Source organism: Brassica napus, chromosome C3 (assembly GCF_020379485.1).
Source record: "Brassica napus cultivar Da-Ae chromosome C3, Da-Ae, whole genome shotgun sequence".
Classification (NCBI taxonomy): domain Eukaryota; kingdom Viridiplantae; phylum Streptophyta; class Magnoliopsida; order Brassicales; family Brassicaceae; genus Brassica; species Brassica napus.
The window spans coordinates 73447123-73470793 of record NC_063446.1 but is presented as its reverse complement, the minus strand read 5'-3'; the positions used below and the strand labels follow the sequence as shown (position 1 = coordinate 73470793).

General features: G+C 31.2%; 2 protein-coding genes and 1 pseudogene across 2 annotated transcripts; 1 reads left to right on the top strand and 2 right to left on the bottom strand.

The window, feature by feature from the left end:
- Positions 1 to 468: 468 nt before the first annotated feature.
- Positions 469 to 3887, bottom strand: LOC106433591 (annotated as a pseudogene).
- A 3892-nt stretch (positions 3888 to 7779) lies between these two features.
- LOC111212943 (uncharacterized protein At2g29880-like) lies at positions 7780 to 16880 on the top strand. Its single transcript, XM_048751467.1, has one exon. The coding sequence runs from the start codon at positions 9392 to 9394 to the stop codon at positions 10004 to 10006; it is 615 nt and encodes a 204-aa protein (XP_048607424.1). The 5' UTR covers positions 7780 to 9391; the 3' UTR covers positions 10007 to 16880.
- A 2337-nt stretch (positions 16881 to 19217) lies between these two features.
- On the bottom strand, positions 19218 to 20219 carry LOC106398468 (protein FRA10AC1 homolog). The gene is made up of 5 exons (XM_022712741.2): positions 20116 to 20219; positions 19962 to 20029; positions 19678 to 19761; positions 19548 to 19597; positions 19218 to 19414 (listed from the first exon to the last, which is right to left on the bottom strand). The coding sequence occupies exons 1-5, from the start codon at positions 20164 to 20166 to the stop codon at positions 19233 to 19235; spliced, it is 435 nt and encodes a 144-aa protein (XP_022568462.1). The 5' UTR covers positions 20167 to 20219; the 3' UTR covers positions 19218 to 19232.
- Between the last annotated feature and the right edge of the window lie 3452 nt (positions 20220 to 23671).

The following is a 23671-nucleotide window of genomic DNA, read 5'->3' as shown; positions in this document are numbered from 1 at the left end:
CTTTCAAATGGTTGAGGAAACCATGTAACGATCAATACACAACACACAATCAACTGAATCAAAAGAAAAAAAGGGAAAATTGTTTTTTATGAGAAAAAAATGATAACTATGTCGTCATTTTAGACTAATTTCTATTTTGTGTCATTTTTACCTATAACATCCTTTAATATTTTTGAAAATAAATTTAATAAATAGTTTTACAGACAAAATTTTTTGGAAAATAGTAACTTTTGATAAAATACCTATATGAACTTAGCGATATTTTTCAGTTCTAAAAAAGTTGAAATAATAAATTTCAGATTATGTTCTAAATAAAGTAAAAATGACATTCAACGAAGTAGAAAACGAAATCAATTATTTTATTGAATCTACAATGTTTAAAATACGTGATCTACGTAAATAGGAGTATTCTAAAAATAATTAGAATACACATTCCGCGCTTAAACTACCGTTCTAAAATCTTTAGAAATCAAAATCTACACATTAATATAAATCTAAAACACGTAGAAACCGAATCTACAGATTTACTATAAATCTAAAATATGTAAAAATCAAAATCTACATATTACTATAACTCTAAAAACCTGTAGAACCCGATTTCTAAAGATTAGCTATATTCTACGGATAAGAAATCAGTTCCTAAAAATATGAAAACAAAATATTTGAGAATATTCACTTTTATATTTTGAAAAAAATCGATTTAAAAAAAACGAAAAATGAACTAAAATAACGAAAAAAAACTTGGTGACCTTCTTCGCTGTCTTCTATATTCTATTGATTGTTCACAAAATTTTCACAAAATTTTCACATTATTTCTACCATGATTCATATCTATACTTCATGTGGTGTTTGGGAATTGGTTGTAGCTTCAAGTTAGAGTTTTAATGTTGATAAAAAGAAAAGGGGAAGGTTACTTGCATTGGAATTAAAGTCCTCTCTGAAATTTAAATCGAACTTCGCCGATCGAGTGAAATTGACCAGGTCGATCAGTATATACTCCGCGTTTTTTGTTCTGCATAATGATCAGGATCGATCGATCCGTTTGACCTTGGAAATTCAGATCGATCGATCCCGCATGATCGAACTCATTATTCATTTTATTAAAAAAATTATAATTTTAAGGGTATTACTGCCATTTTGAAAAAAAATAGTCTGATGGGACATAAAATAATAGAGATTAGTCTAAAGGGACATAATTATTGTTTTTTTCTCTAAAAAAAATAATTTTCCCAAGAAAAAAATACTAAATTTTATTTTTCTGTCTAGTTTTGGTTTCATTGAATTCATTTTCAGTTGAAATTTTTTATAAAATTTTAAAGTTTGTTTTGTCTGCCGATGAGTTTAGTTATTGTGTTGTCAAGAAGCAAAAAGTTTAGGTGGGGGTGTGATGTGACTATGTGAGGGGAATTAGTTTAGAGAACTTGCTTTTATTGCAACAAACATTAAAAATTAATAACTAATTTGAGTGGAGTTTGTAAAATACAAATTGGGATTATCATCAACCTTGTAAAATACACATTATATACTTTTATTATTTGAAGAAGAGTAAACATTTTGGATCACATTACATAACCGATAACAATAATCATCACTAAGGAAGCTTCTCACATTTTATCTCCATGGTCATCAAATTTACCCATTTGGACAAAACTCATTTTCTGAGTCGATTCCGATTCAAAGTGTTGTTGCTCTTCATCATATTGTTCTCTTTGATAATTGCTGGTTAGACTAGAGTACTCTACGTTTTCACCATAAACCCGATCTAGAATCATATATAGTGTCACAACAAATATTGTGTTTATAACGAATAACCAACTGAATTCAATGTAGACCAACGATTTAGCTTTGTGAAGAGCTTCTTCGGTTGAACACTTAACCCCTTGGTGGCTATTTTCATCGTGAATAAAACATCCCTTAGGAATCAAACTTGGTATGTAAAGCATGCAACCCAAAAATATTAACCACACTCCTTGAAAAGCTATACTTGAAGATCTCACAAGGCTCACCAAAAAGCTCTTGGGCAAGGCAATACCTTTTGAAGTGAAATGATACTATTAGCTAATAATGTCAAATTTAGTTAATTAAGTTAAATAATCAATTTTATGTTAAATATTTAGTGTATATATATTTTATATATTTAAATATAATTTTGGAAAATTTTTATATACTTATTTTGATTCAAATATGTTAAATCAAGTTGTATAGAACTAAGAAGAAATTTGGTTAAAAAAGGTACTATTACAAAAATACTATTTAATAAAAATTGTATATATTATGATACAATGACATTAACATTCAAAGTATATAATTAAGAAACGGAAAATTGCAAAATAAAATGAAAAATATAAATTAAATTGTACATTCAACTTTTTTTCAAAATATTTATATATATATATATATATATATATTATTTTTAGTGTTATATTTAATTAGATTAATTTAATAATATATGAGTTATTAGGATATTTCAAAATTTGTTTTAACATATATACAAAATTACAAAAAATTAAATGTTAATATCAGAATTAGAATAAAGTCATGTCTTATTTTGATTAAAATATATTAAAAAGTTTTTGAAAATTGGGCTACAAAAATGTATAACTATAAAAAACACTGAAATAGTATTTAAGAGATTTTTTTATATATTAAAGGAAATAATGGTATTAAGATTCAAAGTAATATAATTAAGAAAAAGTAAAATTAAAATGTATTTTCAAAATTTTGTAATTTTTATAGTTTTATTGATGACATTATTTTTAGTGTATTAGAATATGATTAGATTAAGATAATTATGATATATGAGTTATTATCGTATTTTAAAAGTCTTGCGATAAATACAAAATAATACAAACAAAAATGTGTATATCACATTTAGCTATAAACATGTCATAATTATTAGTATGTCATGTCATTTTCTGAAGTAAATTGTTCGTAAAGAAGACATATAATCGAAGTTTTTAAAAAATTACTTTGCAATTAATGTTTAGGGGATATATATATATATATATATATGTATGTATGTTAAGAACTTTAAGTTACAATATACCCATGAGAGTGGTCATTAGAGAGACGAAGATAATGAGCTGGAGGATGAAATGGTATTGTCCCTCAACGCCCATGTGGTCGGCAGAGTGAAAATGGAAAAGAAGTAGCTGCTGAGTGAAGGCAGCGGCTGCAGCTAGGATGGTTAGTCCCTCGGAAGCCGCTGCTCTAGGCCGTGCTCGATCAAGCACTACTGCGAAACAGCATAAACCAAGAAGGACATGGAGATGAAAGAATGTTCAACGTTGTGGAGGTGGTTCGATGGGATGGTGCCATCTGAGTCAAAGGGATGGTGTCTTCTAGGTCCAATAAAGAGCTCCATTGATATGGAAGCTGATGCAGAGAACATCATAAAGTAAAGCTCTAAGTGCCTGATCTTTGATACTGGGAACCATGGAGATGAAATGAATGTGTTTGGACGTAGACAAAAGAGTTTTATGTTGTTGAATAAGTGCCACAAACCAAGTGCTAAGAAGGCAAAGCCTGGTAAAATATGTCCCGCACGTGATCTCATGTTGTGGGTCTTTATATTTTACTGATCTTTGGTTTGTGTGTTAGAGAGAGAGAGATAGTTTCTGATTGTGAGCAAAATCACGGATGAGTCGATGGGTTAAATATGAATTGAGGTTTGTGGAATTGGCTTATAGATTAAGCGTTTGCACAAACTATATATGACTAATTTGACTTTTTGGAGGGGTTCATTAAATCACGCTTGTAATCCTGTAAGCTTAACAGTTAAGCCTTAACTGGCCAGTCTGGCATGGCTTTTCTAAATAAGCCATACATGCCCATGTGCTTGTTGAGATCTGTTCGGAAGCAAAAAAAAAAAGCAAATTACTTACCCCAAATATCTATAGAAAGAATTGCTTTCTTTGTCATCTCTGCGTTTTATGTGTGAATATTAATATAACTAAAATAGGGAATGTCTCGTGATGTATACACAGAATAAGTTTTTTTTTTTTTTGGTAAAATGTTTAATTTTTATACCAAAGTTTTCAATTTTTTACAGAAAGTACAGAGGAAACTAGTAGCGGAAGAACGAAAATAAACTAAACAGAGGGGTCCTAAGCAACGAAATAACAAAATGAAGCAAGGAAGAAGCTGACTTTGGACGAAACTTTAACCTTAGCGCGAAGGACAAGAAGGCGAGCCGATAACAAAGAGAGTTTCCAGTTGCCGTGAGCTACCGGAGAGAAAGGCGCCCTCAAACCTTGAAACACACGGCTCCTATAGCTTCCGGAGAACTCAAACGCCACCAACTACCCAAAGAATCACAAACCAATCTCGCTAGCTAACCCAAGAGACACCTATCCAGCAGCACGAAGAGGATCTCGCAGCCGACGATGCCGTCGTTCGGAGAAGAGTGCTGAAGATTGCTGCCTCCAACTCACCAACCTGTGACCGTATACACCCGTTGAACCCAAGGTTCATATAGAACAGTGGGACCGGCCGAAACACCTCTTCCGGAGAGGCACCACCAAGCACACTAGAAAGCCGGAGCCAAACTAAAGCCTATCCATTTCCTACTAACCCAAACAACTCCACAGCTAACCCAAAACCGAGAACCCAAGAGGATGGAGAGCCGACGACCGCCACCGCCAAGCCCTCATCTTTATTAGGTGAGGTGAGAGAAACTCGAGGGCCACACCACCGGACCTGCACACAAATGGAGGCAACAACAACCGCAACACTCCAGATCCGTAGATCGAACGGAGCAAGAGAATGTTCTGACCAAACGCGCGACCACCAGAGAGACCGGAGACCAAGCTTACCGACTATGGCTCCAGACTAGCTCCCACACGCCGTTACCGGAAGGACACCCAATAACCCAAGAGTGAGCAGAAACAAGAAGCCTGCCACAAAGCTCCTAGTCAGAACCAACCACAGACCCAATCCCTGCCGTAAAGCGAGAGAAACGCCGCAGAGAAGACCCAACCGGTATCACACGCGCTACCACTCACCCGAGAGCACACACCAAGCAGCACCAAAACCACCGGAACTCCAAGCACGAAACTAAAGGACTGAACCGTAGGAGAGACACACGCCTTCCTCACGCACCTGGACTCGCCGCCGGAGACCTCAGATCTGAAACCCAGAATTCCGGATCTAAGCTGAGGTGTGGCTCCCCCTGCCGCAAAGAGAAGAGAAACGAAGGAGAGAAGAACAGATGGAACACACACGATAGGAGAGAGGAGGAGAAAAGAGGGAATCCGGCGACCGCGAACGGCGGAGCGGCCGCCAGAAAAGCAAGGAGGCTAGGTTACGGGAAGGTTGGAGAAGAGAGGGAAGAGAGAGGGGAGAGAGAAAAAAGTTAATTTCTACACAGAATAAGTTATTCACGTTTATTTGTGAAGTTAAAAAAGTTGTATCATTGCATGGTAAACTAATTTAGAAACACACATAAAGGGGTTGTGGCTGTAACTTCTGCCACTTGGATTCAACTTACAGTGGGAGAGACTATTTACAATACTTAGGTTCCCGGCAAAGAGGTGAAAAAACTTTTTTTTTAGAAACACACATAAAGCTCTATCATATTTTAAATATCTTTTGAAAGTGATGTTGCTTGTTGCAAGTTTATGTTTGTTCATATGGAAATGGAATAACTTAATCACTTGAACGATCATCGTTCTTGATTTTCAAATGTCGTGCATCTTAAATCAAGATTTTAAAATTTTATGAAGATTGATAGTGAATATCATAATTACGTATTTTAAAAATGAACTTACAAAATCTTAAATAATGAATACTAAATTTTGTATATCAAGATAATTTTTGTCTATTTGATTTTAGTTCAATTGGCTGTCAAAAAAAAAAAAAAAAAAAAAAAAAAAAGATTTTAGTTCAATTAAAAATTTGACCAATCTCTTAACATAACAAAAATGTCAGTTATAGAATTAAATTCAAAAAACTAAAATATATTATAATACTAGTAATAATGAATACAATTTTGTTTTGGTTTATTTTATAAAAAATGTTCAAAATTATATGGTTTCAACACCTCAGCAATTTTTATATTCAACATTAATTTTTATATTCAACATTCTCTTTTAAAATATTAAAGATTAGGATTCTGTTTTTATCATTAGTTTTTTTCTTTGAGTTTTTAAATGTCATTAATTGAACATAACTTATACGGAAACCCCTTCTAGTTATTTCTTGTTGAAACTTCACGAAACTTATCCAGAAAATAGTTAATATTTCCATTACTACTTAAAAAAACATTTTATTACTTATCACGTGTAATCTTGTTTAATCAGAGCGTATTTTATAAAGTATGGTAATCATGTCCAGGGGCGGACGCAAGATTGTTTATGGTATGGGGCACGTAACCAAATTCTTGTAACCAATGTCTAGTGTAAGTGAGTATTAGATAGGCTTAGTACTAAATATCATGAGGGGGAAATAATTTAGGGTGGGACACATGCCACACCCCCTATACCCTTAGGTCCGCCCCTGATCATGTCACGCACGCATCATGGAAAAAATTTCATATTAAATATTCATATTGATTATCTGTTATTTACATCCTAACTCTGTAAATTATTTAAAGAAAATTGGAAAAGCACAACTAATATTTAAAAAGTTTGCAGACTATAACCAAGTAGTAATAGTCTAATGTTAAGTTTTTGGGGTTTAGTGTGTACGCACGTTATTAGTTCTGAGTTCGATTCTTTCTGAAAACTAAATTATAAGTATCTGACAAGTCAAAATTTGGATTTCGATCCAAATGGTTATTATGTTGGATCATAACAGATGATCAGTTTATCTCTATCAGTAGTCGGAAGATATTCCAAACTCAGTTTAGGAGGAGTGTGATAGTCAATCCACTATGTAGTACTAAGTGTGTTTCTTCCGCAACCGAACAGATTAGCCAATCCTCTAGACTATATTTGCGAAGTGATTTTGCCACATGTCCTCTCTACAATCACTTTTACAAAAAAAATGATAACATTGCTAACAAGATTGATGACATGGCTTATAGTTAATATGACATGGACAATCACATTTATTACTGACATATATTTTTGGTAAACTTTATAGAATATGACAATAACTAATACATTACATTTAATGTTGATTTATATTTTTGGTAAACTTCTTAAAATATGGTAATAACTCATAAATCATCACTAAAATAAATATATTGAAATATGCATTATAAATTTCGATATTTAATTGTATTTTTATAATTATACAATTTTTATTACTAATATTTTCAAAATTTTGACATCTTTTTTTAAAAATTAATAAATTTTTAGTCGTAATTTCATTAGTTTCTTTTAGATATCTACAAATTTTATAAATATTGTTTAGTTATAATTTTTTAATAACTATACAATTTTTATATGATTTGTTTAGTAATTTTATACAAGTTGATTTAATACATTTAACCAAAATAAATAGATGAAAAATTATCTAAGATTCAAATTTTAAATATATTACATATATATTATTAAATGTATTTTAAAATAAACAAAATTATTTTTTTCTTAATTTTATTATTAAATAATCAACTTTATATTAATATTAGTCAAAAATAATAAAATATATAATATTAAAAAAATTATCATTGCACATGGTGCAGGAAAACACCTAGTATGATATATATAAAAAATATTGTAGACAATTTGAAGATATAGTTATATATATACTATTAAAACAGAATGTCATTTTTCAAACTCCCCTTCTATTTTGTAATATTTACAAGACACTGGTATTGCCTTATTTAATCTGAACTTGTATTGATTATTTATTGGAAACAGAATTTAGAAGGAGTTAAGTGATTTTAAAAGTTGACAGATTCTTACAAGTTAAGTAGAGTTAACAAATATTCTTCAAAATTCTATCAAATACTTTGAATTGACTTTTGTAGATTTTATTGATTTTTATGGATTTGCATAATGTATTATTTTCAAAATATTTCTTCTTATAAGGCAATGTATAGATAGAGATCCTTTGGAGTTAGTTCGATATGCAAAGAGTGAATGTCAAGCCTGGTTTGATGCGAATGAAGTGGTACAGCCTGTGGCACATGAGAACAATATGGCGAGCCCCCAAGTCTTAAGCTTGGACAACATATGCTTGTTAGATGGGTCTTGGACAGCATCTGCCAATTTTAGTGGATGTAGATGGGTGTGTATGGATAGCAGCGGGAACACTCAGCTTATAGGGATAAGAAATATTACTCGATGTGAATCAGCCTTGCACTCGGAAGTTGAAGCACTACAGTGGGCAATGGAGAATATGCTCCAGCACTCAACATGTCAGAGCTTTGGGACGGACTGCAAGGATCTGATTGCTACGCTAGAAGAACATCATGCTTGGCCAAGCTTTACGATAAAATTGGAGAAGATCGAGACGCTACGGATATGCTTCCCGGATTTCAGCATCACTCATGTTCCACGATCGCATAATCAATTTGCGGATTTATTAGCTAAGACTGCTAGATCTTTCCACAGGGAGTTAATTTTTATTGGTTGTTCTATTCCAGTCTGTTACTCAGACCACCTCAAACTTGAGTAATAGAATGGCGGTTTGACGTCAAAAAAAAAAAGACAATGTATAACAATCTTTTCAGAACATTTCCAAAAACAAAATCTCGATGTAAATCATATACAAACATCACGTAATTGACACAATGATACCCATATCATCTTCTCTTCTCCTTCTCCTTTTCTCCTTTTACTTATCGTGTCCAGCTACATACAGGTATCTACTTCTCCTGACCATTATTTTCTAGCTCTTTTTATATTCAGTAGAATAAAATTATTTTCCAGCCACCATTGTTGACCGTTGTGTATTATTATTCTACGTATTGCTTTGTGTTTTGACTTCTTTTTGTGACTTTCGTCATTTGATTTTTGCTAGCTTGTGTTTTTGTCTTCAGTTTGAATGTTTTTTATTCGATTGTTAATTATTTATACTAACTACAGTTAGTTCTTGAATAAGATTACAATGGAGGATAAGGAAAAAGGTAAAATATAATTCATGGACTCAGGATAAACAAAAGTATTGATTGAATTACTTGTGAAGGAAATTAAACGTGGATGGCGTGATTCTAATGGTATAATAAACAAGGCAACGGTAGAAAATAAAATACTACCAGTCCTCAATGAAAGAGTTGGATGCCAGAAACTCCACAAACATTATCAAAGTAGGATAAAGTTTTTGAAAAACCTATACAATAGCTATGTTGATCTTCAACGTAATAGCTCTGGATTTGGATGGGATTTTGAAACAAAAAGGTTTACAGCTTCTGAAGAAGTGTGGCAAGGATATTTGAAGGTATTTTTTTTTTATTTTACATAAGTTTTGATATTGTAGAAACTCATTATTGTATTTCTTTTGTATGTTTATAACACAGGCACATCCAAACCACCAGTATATGCGCTATGACTCACATGAACACTTTGAAGATTTGAAGATAATCTTTGATGGTACAACTGCCAATGGTGGCAATTCACTTGGATTAAGTGATACTATTGATGCTAGTACTTACCTTGTTGGTGATTATCAAGTGAAAGAAAAGTTTGGTGAAAGCAATGATGATGTTACTGATGTGGCTTTTGTTTCAAAACAAAGTCTGAAAGGTCATAGAGAAAAACTGATCCCAAGAAAGAGGTCCAGAACTGACTTATGCTACAATTCAGAGAAGCTGAAGAATGATGACAATGATTCCATTGTTGCTGTGAGCAATAAGATCCTTAATATCATACAACAAAGGGAAGAGAGACAACAAAAAGAAGCTGAAAAAAGAGAGGAGAAACTCGAATTGGAAGCTGAGCAACAAGAAGCTGAAAAAAAGAAAAACAATGTTTGGGATGCCATGAAAGAGATCACTAATTTGGACCAGCGTACCAAATTTAAAGCTGTGACTCTTATCTATTCCTTGGGGATGAAAGATGTTTTTGCAGAAATGTCGGTAGAAGAACGCTTTGGTTGGATCCAAACCAATCTTAGCTAGAACTGATCATTGCTTCAGCTACAAGTGATCCTTGTTTTAATTTTATATTTATTTGTTTTTTATGATATTTGAGACTTTTTTTGAATTTGCTTGATTAATAATAATATGGATTTTGATAAATCGGTTCTCCCTGATGTGGTTTTCTCGTTTCAGCATAATAGTTGTTTGTTTGATTTAACAGCTTTTTGTTGTGTGATGTCATGATTTATAACTGCATGTTTCACTTGTTTACAAAAGTCGTAAGTTCTTTACGTTACGCTACGTCTTTATCTCTAAGCCATTACTTTAATAATATTATTATATGTATGTAGGTGTGTTGTCATGGTAGTGATCATAGAAGAAGAAGCAAACAATATGGAAGATGACGAAACAGATTTGGATATCATGCTCGTAATGCTGGATAACCTAGCAAGAGCCTCTACAACCTATATGAATCGCATTGAACGTCCTCTTCGTCAGCCAATCACGAACATTGGTTATGATTACATTCAGAAAGCATTGAAGGAAGAACCGGCACACTTTCGATCTTTATATCGTATGTATCCAAGCTCATTTCTCAAGCTGTGTGATCTTATTAGGGTGAAAACTTATCTGCGAGATACTCGCAATATATGCATCGAAGAGATGGTGGCTACATTTCTCTTAACTATTGGCCAGAGTTCAAAATATTGTTACACAATAGACACGTTCAAGAGATCAGTATTTGCCACTAGTGAGAACTTCCATAAGGTTCTAAAATCACTGAATACTTTAGCGCCAGACCTGATGGCGAAGCCTGGAGTGACAACATGTGCAAAGATAAGAGAGAGCACAAGGTTTTATCCTTACTTCAAGGTACGTAGTTCTGATTTTGTCTAAAGTATTATTAATAAAAGTTTCTTTCAATATTTTTTTTATTTGACATCTGAATTTTTTATTATTACAGGATTGCATCGGAGCAATAGATGGCACACATATATTTGCAATGGTGCCGAAATCTGATGTGCCAAGCTATCGTAATCGCAAAGGATTTGTATCACAAAATGTTCTCTGCGACTTGCATTTTTGATCTAGAATTCATGTATGTTCTTAGTGGGTGGGAAGGTTCAGCTCATGATTCAAAAATATTAAGTGATGCTCTAACAAGAAGCACTTGCAAACTAGAAGTTCCAGAAGGTATGGGTGACAAATTTTTTAGTTCATATTATTAGAATGTTCTATGTATATACAACTTATTTTGTAATGTTTAAATTCTGTAGGAAAATTTTATTTAGCAGATTGTGGATTTGCCAACCGTCAGAAGTTTTTATCTCCATTAAGAAGTACTCGGTATCATCTACAGGATTTTACGGGCGAAGGTCGTGATCCCAGTAACCAGAACGAGTTATTCAACTTGCGGCATGCGTCTTTAAGAAATGTGATCGAGAGAATATTTGGTATCTTCAAATCTCGGTTTCTGATTTTCAAATCTGCTCCTCCTTTCTCTTTTAAGACACAAGCGGAGTTAGTTTTGGCATGTGCTGGATTGCATAACTTCTTACGTAAAGAGTGCCGATCAGATGCTTTTCCAGAAGAAGTGATCAATGAAAACCGTGAAGAAAAAGAAGAATATGGAGAACTGGGCACTGAATAAGTAGGTCTTGTTGAATCTCAGCAACGAGAGTATGCTAATTACTGGAGAAATATGATAGCTTCTAATATGTGAGCCGATGCAGCAGGAAATGGAAATCAACAGTGATGGTGAGACTAATTTATTTATTGATATTATGGTTTGGTGTGTTCACGTAGACACATAAATTTTATGGTACTTTGTGTTATGTTTGGTGTGTTCCTCTTCTTAGTTTTCTTATGATAATAATCAGTCTTTGACTTTTGTGATTTGTGATTTTTTTGAAACACCATTCTTTGTTATCAATGTGAGTTTGGTTTCTTCATCATTATTGAATCAAACGGTTGTTTTATAGATCATGTGAGTTTGATTTGGTGTGTTCACGTGAGTTTAGTTGCAATATGTGCATGTTTTTCTTATTACACTAGATTTCAAAAATCTTATGAGAATATATGATATTTTCAAAGTCTAGTTTTATGAGTAAAAACATAAGGAATTCACCTTCCAATAACAATAGAGTTCAATAGAATGATAAAATCCATAATAACTAAACTTTATGAATAACAAAGGATTTGAATGGAATTTAAAAGTCTTTAAACCAATAACAATGGATTTTGATAAGAGTTTTTAAATCTGTAAACCAATAACAATGGATTCTTAAAATTTATTAACTCTTTAGAATTCTTAAACCAATAACCTCCCTAATAGACAAACAATATCAATTACGAATCACAGTTTTAAGTGGAATCACATGATTATATTTAATTGGCATCTAAATAAAAAAAAAGGACAATGGCATCACGAACACTTCACATGTTTATATTAAAATGTACCAGCAAAATGTTTTTATTAAATGTATCAGCAAAATGTTTTTTTTTGTTAAAGGGCTTATGGTGTAGCGGAAGCTACGGATAGCGCAACTAATCTATTAATTCTTAGAATACCTAGAATAATTGCCTTCTTGAGATCGTTGAGAGTCGAAGCTCTATCCGAGAACAAGATAAAAGAAATAACTATTACTCTGTATTTTTATTAAACGTCAAAAGCTGATTTACAATAACACAAACGACATCTTAAATAGAAAACACAAGACAAAACCCTAATCTTATATAGGCTGTAACTGGTGAATCAAAAATGGAATAAATAGAATAGAAAGGAATGTAATAAAAGGAATAGAATGCAGTAGAAAAATGGAATATATCCATTCCATTTATTCCTTGACAAAATTGTTACGGAATGGTTTCCTTTGTATTTGGTTTATTTTTTTTGGAATTGATGGAATGAGCATTCCATTTAATTCATGGTAACTGGTAAATTTTTTTATGAAATTAATGGAATTGATCATTCCAAAGCATTCCATTCTAAAAATAGGTAATCAAGTTGAAGCCATATTAAAACAGAAATCATGACTTTGTTCATGTGTAATTTTTTTTATTTGAACCATCCTCTTAAAAGTTTAACAAGTTTTACATAACTTAATCATCACATCTTTTAATATCTTTAACTTAACAAGTCTAAATAGTTTACATTTTAATTATCATAAAATATAATTAGAATTTCAAATTAAATTTATTTTTGATTAATGAACAAAAATTAAATCATATAAATATTTTAATTATATTTTAATGATAACTAGATTTTGATCTGCGCTTTAAAAGCGTGGGATTGTCTATTTTTGAAATATTATATTTTGTAAAATATATTTTTGAATGAAAATATAATGTATTTTGTGTATATGTGCAGTAGTTCTATAAATATATAATCATAATATATTTTTTCAAATAAGTTCAATTTATTATTAGTGTAAATGAAATAAAGTGATTTTATTTATAAATCCATGTAACATTATATTAAACAATTTGGGTTTTTGATGGATCCGCCCTTAAGTAAAAAAATTTAAAACTATCTAAAAGAAATGAGATCACTCGGTCCAACAATGCACCTAATTCGATCATCAAAAGTGACCCTTTACTTATAAAGTAAAAAAAAATTCTATAACAGTAAAAAAAATCGATGGTGAAAATCAAGGTCTACCACGTATATTCGAAAAAGACGACTTCACACTCAAGAAATCGTAAGGTATAAATCGTTTGCTCATCTTTAAATTGTTTTGGTTCGATTACTCTTACAAAATAAGAAATGTTTTTTTTTTCTTTTTTTTTGTTCACAGAACGTAATAAAAAGAGTTTTCTTTCACATATCCTAACATGTATATGAAGAGTTTCTTAAATCTGAAATAATTTTAAAGGAACCGGATTAAAAGTGAAACAATACTACCACCGTAAAAGAGAAGTACTTTGATACAATTGTAAAAAAAATTCAGTGTATTACGCTTTACACTGATATATTATGTGACTTTAACAGAACTATCTCTGTTTGCATACCTCATCCAAATATGAAAAGGAAGCAAAATGATGGCTTTTCTCCTAAAAGAAAAACAAAAGGTGATGCATTATTCACAGCCGAACTATATTAGTACTACTTTAGTAATAGAACTGGTAGGAATGGTACAGGTAATGGCTACAACATTCTTTACCGAATTGTTAGGTCAAAAGGGTTGAAAAATGTTTGTTTCAGAAGAGCGTCGACGGTGTCATATTTATAATAAGAAGAAGAACTTCCGTGTGTTTAGGTAAATCAATATTTAGGAAATAACAGTAGCATATTCTAAAATATGCTAAATTTGAAACTTGATAGATTTTGTGAATCAAAATATAGTTTGTATTTCTGGATTTGATTTTTTAAAATGGGGATATGTGGTGACCATAATTTGGAAAACCACATTAAATATATTTATATGGCACCCTCGTTTACATTAAATAATAATGATTGTTGCCTAAACTATTTTCATGAATTAACTAATAGATTGAAGAATAACAAAACGGTCATATATTTAGGAGTGTATTTAGCAATTGTTATGTTTTCTTGTGTTAAATGATATTGCTTGTTGACCAAGTTTGAAAAGGTAATATTTTATTTAGCAAAATGATATTGATTTTACATTTTTTTATTTTTATTATCAAAGTGATTATGAAAACAATTAAAACGGAATTGGGTTAGAAGTATACTTAGTATATAATTGGATCAAATATATATTGGAAACTTGATGAAAAAAAAAAATATATTGTAAACTTCAAAAATTACTAACTTGACAAATATTTCATAAATTGGAAACAGTTATAAGCATAATATAAATTGGAGACAGTAATAAGTTTAATATTCTGTGTATAATCATATTTTCAATTCTTTTAGCTTTCGTTATGTGTATAAATATATAATCATATGTTAAATTATTTTACGCTTAGTTAAATTAAAAGGTTTAGGGTTTGTATAGTTTATGGCTTTTAAATAAATTCTTAGGCTCGTATTAAATAAGTTTTTTTTTTGTCAGTAACATGAACAGACTCATATAGATTCTGCAAATCACACTGTTAGCTCTGCATCTATATGAACGACAGACGACGGTTGTTTTCTTGCACTGCGTGCGAGACTGTCTGCCTTTGAGTTATGTGTTCGTGGTATATGAATGATCTCTGAGCTATTGAAACTTCTCTTCAAAAGTGTAATGTCGTCCAGATAGCTTGTAAAGGCTGGCCACTCCTCTGGTTCCGAAACCATCTTCACCAATTGAGCACAATCCGTTGCAAAAGTAACCCGGAACTATCTAAGGTTCCTCATGCATTCCATTGCCCATATGAGAGCCTCTATCTCTGAGTGTAGTGGCGACTGACTCGCTCTTGTATTCCTTGCTCCCATTAGTCCATCATAACCTTCCAGAGTACTATACCCGCCTTGTCCTGAATATATATCCTGATTTTTCCAGGATCCATCCGTAAAACACCATCTACCTGGTATGGTCGGGATTGCCGCTGGTACAGGTAACCGAGTGTGGTCCATTCCCTGATTCTGAGAATTTTGCGCTTCCAAACAAAAGTAACGATTCCGTTTTTGCCAATTTGAGAGTATCTCTCGGGTCCATATCCAAATTGCTAAAAACTTTGTTGTTTCTACCCTTCCATATATGCCAGAGAATCCATGCAAAATGATGATCCTCCATTTCGGGGGAGACTCTCCAAAATAGATGATCCATATTGGTAAATAATGATTGAGTAGGAAATATTTCCGGATTCGTTGGGATCCGTGAAAGTGTCCAGCCTTGAATCACCGGTGGACATTCAAAAAATACATGATTAATTGACTCTTCGGGAGCTCCACATCGGTCACAAATTGTATCTCCTTGCATTCCTCTTGACCTCAAATTGTTCTTAACCGCTATACATCCTGTCAATAGTTGCCATAAAAAATGTTTCATCGTAGGTGGACAGCGTACTTTCCAACAAAACGCCTTCAGCGGGGTTGCCAAAGGACCATACAGGGGTGGCGTACTTTCTCTGTCCGGATACACTCGCTCCACTTCATATCCAGATTTAACCGTGTATTTCCCATTGTTTGTGAAATGCCAACCATTCCGATCTTCTGTATGAAATCTACTTAAAGGAATACTTTCAATAATTTTCACATCTTGTGGATCCACCAGAGTCCTAATAACCTGTAAATTCCATGATCGCGATGTTCCATCAATAAGAGCATCCACTGTCAGTTCCAGGTAAAGATTGTGTTGATTTTTATTTGCTGGTCTCGGGCGAGTGGATGAAAGCCGAGGGTCATTCCATACTGAGATGGATGATCCTGTTCCCATCCTTTTGATTAGTCCTTTGCTAACCAAAGATCTAGCAGAGACAATACTGCGCCAGCCATAAGATGACGAGTACGATCTAATGGGTTCTAGGGGTGATGTATTCCTGAAATACCTCCTTTTAAAAACCCGAGAAAATAAAATAAGTTTGTAATGAGTTTGTAAGATAATTATAGTGCTTGCTCGTAGGACTCTGAGCGATGGCCAAGTAAATGTATACTTCTTGCATCTTTTTTGATGGGTCTATACATAAATTATTTAAATTATTGGACTGTTTTGTTTACTTGGAAAGAAACATGCTACTTTCTAATTGTTGGGCTTTCAATTTTCGAAAACCATTTAAAACAATTGAAAAAGGTAATGAAATTTTTTGTAATTAATTGAAAAATCAAGGGCATAATCCGACGAAGGATTCTGCTTTATTAGTATGGATAACAATTTAAATTGATTAATTTTCAAAATACATTTTATAAAAATCTTTAAAAGAATTTGTTAGAAAGAAATATCCTTTCTGTTTCAAATAAAAACATTTACTAAAAAATTAGTTTGTAAGTACAATATATTATAGTTTCTCTTTTAAAAATATTTTTGGTTGTTCTTAACAGTATCTCAAAATAGTTCTTTTCTATTATGTAGGTCCAATTTAATTTAATTTTCATATATAAATTTCAAATTTAGAAATAAAACCAGAAATTATGTTGGTAAGTTCCATATATTCACTAAAGTTAATACTATAAAATGTTTGTAACTACTTTAATAATGATATAGTTTAATTTTAAATAGAATTATTATTATGCATTGATATATATTAAGTTATCATTTATAAAATGAAAAATAAAATTCTATTTTATTTTTATATATTTTATAATAATAATAAATCATGTTAAAATAAAATATTATATTTAACTAAATATGATAAATTATATTAAATTGATAAATTTATAAAATTATTTTTATAAATATAAATATTTATGTTAAAAATATAATATGATGACAGAACAGCTTAATATTCGCAAACTATATAATACATGTATAAAAAATTTACATATCTTAAAATTTTGTATATACAATAATATATTATCTAAAATGAATAAACATAAAAAAAATATTGCTAAAAGAAAATCCAGTTTTGAAGGACGATAGGTCAGATTTTAGATAAATTAAACACAAAATAATTTTCAGATATGTTGTTTCATGCATATATTAATTTTTTCAGTAACTAAATACAAACAAATAAGATAAATATATAATAAAAAGAGACAAATGCATGTTATAATTTTAAACAATTGATTAATTAAAAAATATAAACTATAAAATTATTGTATTTGAAATAGTTATATAAATATTGATATATATGATTAACGTTAAAAATGTATACTACCAATGATCTAAAATAAATATATATATATATATATATATATATATATATATATATATATATAAATTGAAAAAATACCCGTGCGGTTGCGCGTGTATCTTTTGACATGTACATTTTTCACAAAACCCTAATTAATCTAATTAGATTTTTACAATTTCACATTTTAAAAATGCGGATTAAAATCTAGTTTATATTAAATAGCATTCTCAAAATTACGACGTGTTTTCCAGAAAATGAAAATAGCATGAAATTTTAAAGGTTAAGACGCTAAGAGAGATTTTGAAGGTTGAAAAATGGGTTGAGGTTCAGACAAATAGAGTCAGAGTTGGACATCGAATCCAGAGATGAAAATAATAAAGCATGCAATGGGAGCTTCCTCCCCAATGATGGGTTGAATGCAGTTTTGACAGCTGTTGGATTGCTCCTAAGTCCTAAGAAACCCTTACATACATGATATACATCATATATGTTAAATCCAAGCTAAGTTATCACAACTTTCAATGGACCAGGTAAATCATGAAAGAAATCAAACAACTGATATGTAAGAACGCTTTTAAGTCAGATATGTTATATTCTAATTATAGATTTTATAGTTTTCCACCTTCATATATAGATTGTTCATACAGTGTATTAACCTTTCACGGTTTATTTAACAGAGTAGATATGTTAATAATTTATATATCTCCAGAAAAGTAAAATCCTTACCAACAGTAATTTCACAATATTTAGCATACACAGGGAAGATAAAATATCATGGCGTACCACCATAATTAATAGTAATATGAAAAATCACCAATTTCAAAAAAATACAGGTTTAATAGGTATGAACTTTCACATAACATTTTCACATCTTGTCTTGGCTATCATTGAGTTTACCCATTTGAACAAATCAAGAATAACCTATCTTCTTCAACAATTCAAATTCTTGTTGGTCGTCATTACCATCCTCTTCGATCAATTTGTTCTTTGGTGGTTATACTGGAGATGAGTAGTCGACTTTCTCACTGTAAACACCATCAATTTGTTCTTTGGTGGCATGGCAATACCCATTAGAGTGGTGATGAGGGAAACGAAAATGACAAACTGAAAGAGCAAATGATATTGTCCTTCCAAGTTCATGTTGTCGCAGAGTGAAGATGTAAGAGAAACAACTGCTGAGCGAACGCAGCGGCTAAAGCAAGAAACGTTAGTCCCTTAGCGGTTGCAGCTGCTCTAGGCCGTGCTCAGTCAAAGACTATTGCGAAAAAAAACATAGACAATAAAGAACATAGACACGGAGGCATGCTTGAAGCTGCGGATATGACTCGATGCAATGGTGCATCAGGGTCGAAGGGTTGGTGTCTCTTGGGACCAATGACGAGTTGTCTGACTATCATGATTGATGAGTTGTGTAAAGCTCTAAGCACCTGAACTTGGAGAAAGGGAGCCATGCGATGAAGAAAAAGTGTTTGGGTTGAGACGAAAGAGTTTTATGTTGTTGAATGAATGCCACAAACAAATTAACAAGAAAAATACACCAGCAACAACATGTCCCACAGGTAATTCCATGTGATGGGTTTTGTGTTTAAACCCTTTTATTTTTCGTTTGTCTCGAGCTTATATATATATAGAGTGAGATTAGGACTCTGATCGTGAGGAAGAAATATTCACCCTTCCCCGGAAACATTCCTTCCATGAATTCGTCGAAGTTTTCATCATCCTTGCCTTCTCTCTCACAACCTTCCAGCTTGGACTTGTTCTTTTTTCCTGCCATTATGAAAGACAACTTTGTTCATTCCCTTCTGAGATTTTTATAATCCATAACCTATCAAAAAATCTGAACCTAGCCTCCCTTCAATAGACTAGACACATTATATAGCAAGCTTGGTAAATTCCACACCTTTTCTCCTTTCCTCTTCCTCTATGTCATCTTCACTACTTGATCGATTCCTGAGATCCAAATTATATTTAGCTCAAGAGAAAACCATAACCCTTAGGTTGTAATATGATACTGATTTCATTATCAATACCGTTTACGTCTCTGCCTTTTCTTTTCTTTACTCTCTGATCTTTCAGCATCCTTTCTTCTTTTGTAGTAAAGCTTCTCAGCACATCTAGTGACATTAAAGAAATAGAAAAGAGGGTTGTCAAGCTTTACTGGAGACCAAGCAAGTGGTATAGAAAAGCATATATACAAAATAAGTATTGATCATTGCCGTAGGTACTTAATTTCCAAAACCACCACCAAAACTTTTCTTCATAATCAATATAAAAAACAGAGATGAACAGGCTGTATAATGAGTGACTCTAGTACCTCTCACAAGTTACGAGTTTAACAAGGGCTTGTTTGTGTTCTCCAGCTTCATGATAAGAAAAATTCACCTGCAAATTCAACAAGCTTATTGAGGTAAATACACACACACATAAACATCAGAATAGTAATTGAGAAAATTCCTAAAGATACATGCCTCATAGCTCGCCAACCCTTCTATTTCATGACATTGTTTGCTCCCACACATAAACTGCCCTGCCAGAGAAGCAATGCATTTAAACTCAAAAATTTATTTTTCGTTTAAATCTATGGGCACCACTGGTACGTTATCACCGTAACGTTTCCCTCAATCTGAACGTTACCTTCTCCGTCACCGGCTGCACCTTGTTCAGCCGGCGCACAAGCCAACTTATGTCGGAGTTTCCAATCCAGAGCCTAACAAGCGCGTGAGCAGTAATTCACAACGCCACAAACAGAACACCTCCGGAACTCATGTTTAGAATGTGTTTAGAAAATATAAAACAACACGAAAGATCATAGGCTTTAGTATATAGAGTATTTTCCGAAAAATAAATATTTTCGTAAAGGTTAATCCATAGATTTTGAGAAAATTCAAAAAAATGAAAATTCTATTTTAATGAATAGTTGCATCTTTCAATAATGATGAAGGTCAAAGAGGTTTGAAACCTTTGTGGTTATCGTTTTTCTAGAGAATATCGATTTTATAGTGGTTAGTCAACCAATTTAGAGAGTATTATGAAGTCTTACTAAATTAATTGCCAAAATATTTAAACTATGCCCATGTACCATGAAAGAGAGTTTAATATACATTAATACAAATGTAGAATGTGTTTAGAAATTTTAAAACAACACTAAAGATCATAGGCTTCAGTATATAGAGCATTTACCGAAATATTAAGGTGATGATTGTTTGTGTGGTTTCTAGATTTTAGATTTTGGTTTTTAGTTTTTAGTTTTTGGTTTTTGGATTTTAGATATTGGTTTTTGGATTTTAGATTTTGCAGTAGATTTTGGTTTTTTGAAAAACATGAATCGTGACTTTAGATTTTGGTTTTTAGTTTTTAGTTTTTGGTTTTGGCTTTTAAAGCAATAAAATGAAAAAAAATTATTAATAGTAAAATATTTAATCTGGACATAGTAAATATAAAATATCCTTATCAAAACACACATAAGCTTATTTTAAAATAAATAAACAGCAAACACAAAAAATATTATTATGTTTTAAACATAAACTTAAAATTTTAATTCTATGTGTAGAATTTAACTCTATATGCAATAATTTTGTGTAAAATTTTAGAATTAAATAATTATTGATAAATAATATTTACAAATTTAAATTAAAAATTAACAATATTTCTACAATTGCGGCAAATATAAGTCTACACATATGGTATAATACATAATAATAGTTATATTTTATGAATAAAGTAAAATTTAATTATATTTTAAAAACAATGGCAAAAAATAAACTTTATTAAAATATTTTACATTAATATTAATAGAAAATATTTTAAAACACAGAAGTAATTAAAGTGTGACAAAATATTATGCTTTAGTTAACAAATTTAATTAATGACATTTTTTGTAAAATACAACTTTAATTAATTTTATATAAAATTTATGGTACAAAATATTGATTAAAACATTAATAAATTAACTTATCTTTATAAAAATTTAATTGTTTCTATAAGTAGTGAAGATATAACTCCGATTGCTTAGAAAAGTGATGTTGTTTTACGTTTGTTTTGTGGGCTTTGCAGAATGATAGGTGTATGTCTTATATACTACAATTTTATCTAACATTAATAATATTTTTAAAAAAAATACTTTTATGGTTTTTGCTCGTGAGAAACCAAAAAAAAAAGAGATTTTGGTTTCTAAGTAGAAAAAGGTAAAATGAATCAGAAACTAGTTTCCCTAGAAAATAGGAAAACTAGTTTGTCAAAATCATGATTGGTTAAAAAATAGATTCTAGAAAATCAAAAACCAAAAACTACTTTAAAAACTACAAACAATCAACCTCTAAATATTTTCGTAGGGTTTATTCAATCAACCCAAAGATTTTGAGAAAAATTCAAAAAAATGAAAATTATATTTTAATGCACTGTTGCATTATTCAATAACATATGATGAATGTCAAAGAGGTTTGAAACCTTTGTGGTCTTCGTTTTTCTATAGAATAACGATTTTATAGTGGTTAGTCAACCAATTTAGGGAGTATTATGAAATTTTACTAAATTAATTGACAAAAAATTTAAATGATGCCCATGTACAATTAAAGAGAGTTTAATATACATTAATACAAATATAATGTGTTTAAATTTTTAAAACTACACTAAAATCATAGGCTTCAGTATATAGAGCATTTACCGAAAAATCAATATTTTCGTAGGGGTTAACCCATAGATTTTGAGAAAAATTCAAAAAATAAAAATTCAATTTTAATGCATAGTTGAATCATTCACTAACATATGATGAAGGTCAAAAAGGTTTAGAACCTTTGTTGTGTCCATTTTTCTAGAGAATATAGATTTTATAGTGGTTAGTCAACCAATTTTGGGAATATTATGAAGTTTTACTAAATTAATTGACAAAAAATTTAAACGATGCCTATGTACCATTAAAGAGAGTATAATATACATTAATACAAATATCGAATGTGTTCAAAATTTTAAAACTACAGTAAAAATCATAAGCTTCAGTATATAGAGCATTTACCGAAAAATTAAATATTTTCGTAGGGGGGTTAACCCATAGATTTTAATTCTATTTTCTAGAAAATTCTATTTTGATTAATAACTTCAAACTAATTACGACCACAAACATATCTAGAGAAAAAAAACAAGCTTGCATGATGAAAACAAAGCTAAACAAACCAAAAAGTTAAAACAAGTCAGCTCCTCCTTCAAAACCATCGGTCAAAACGAGTCAGCTTCTCTTCCCGGTGAGCCACACCATGGATTCCGAGCTCAACATCGTCGTGGATGAGCTCGGTGAAGCTGCGGTGGTTCGAGCTCGTCACAATCCTCCACCATGAGATATGTAGTATGCTAAATTTTGAATTCTAATCATAAATTTACTCATCCACAAATAGTCGTCCATGTTTACCCATCCATGCTTATTCGTCCATATCTTCCCACACTCATCCACATGTATCTTACCATGCTTATATTCTACATGTGGTTATCCACAGTCTTCAAACATCCGCATATCACTCATCCATAACACAATCATTGAATACATGTACAAGTATATACTTTAAAATATAACCAAAAAATATATCAAAGTGAATATCAAATTATAGAGAATAAAAAAAAATTATTATATCAACAAAATTTGTTACACGTATTTTTAATTTAAAAATAAGCAAAAACAAAATATTAAGAAGTACATTAAATAATAATAAAGAAATATACTTTCTCTTTCCTCTAGTCTAAAAAAGATTTAATTTTCTTCTCATTAAGAGCAAATCTGTATATTCTCTCTATAGGTCTCATGAGAAAGTATCTTATAAGTGCATTGTGGCTTTAGATGTAATTAAAAAGTGATAAAGTGCATCTTGATGTAAAAAAAATTCTATTGTGATTTGTGTATGAAATCTTTTTTGTAACGCTCATTTATTATGATATTACAATTATGATATAAGAAATATTATATAGACGATTCGACAACCGACAATACTACCTGCCTTATGAGGACATATGCCTAAGTCCTATGAAGATCCACGTCTG

Bases quoted from the DNA above. Each gene is read 5' to 3' on its own strand.
- LOC111212943 (XM_048751467.1), top strand. From the start codon at position 9,392: ATGTTTATAACACAGGCACATCCAAACCACCAGTATATGCGCTATGAC.
- LOC106398468 (XM_022712741.2), bottom strand. From the start codon at position 20,166: ATGTGTGGGAGCAAACAATGTCATGAAATAGAAGGGTTGGCGAGCTAT. The intron at 20,030-20,115 runs GCATGTATCTTT...TTGAATTTGCAG, and splicing joins AAGGGTTGGCGAGCTATGAG to GTGAATTTTTCTTATCATGA. The intron at 19,598-19,677 runs GTATTGATAATG...TTTGGATCTCAG, and splicing joins AAAAGGCAGAGACGTAAACG to GAATCGATCAAGTAGTGAAG.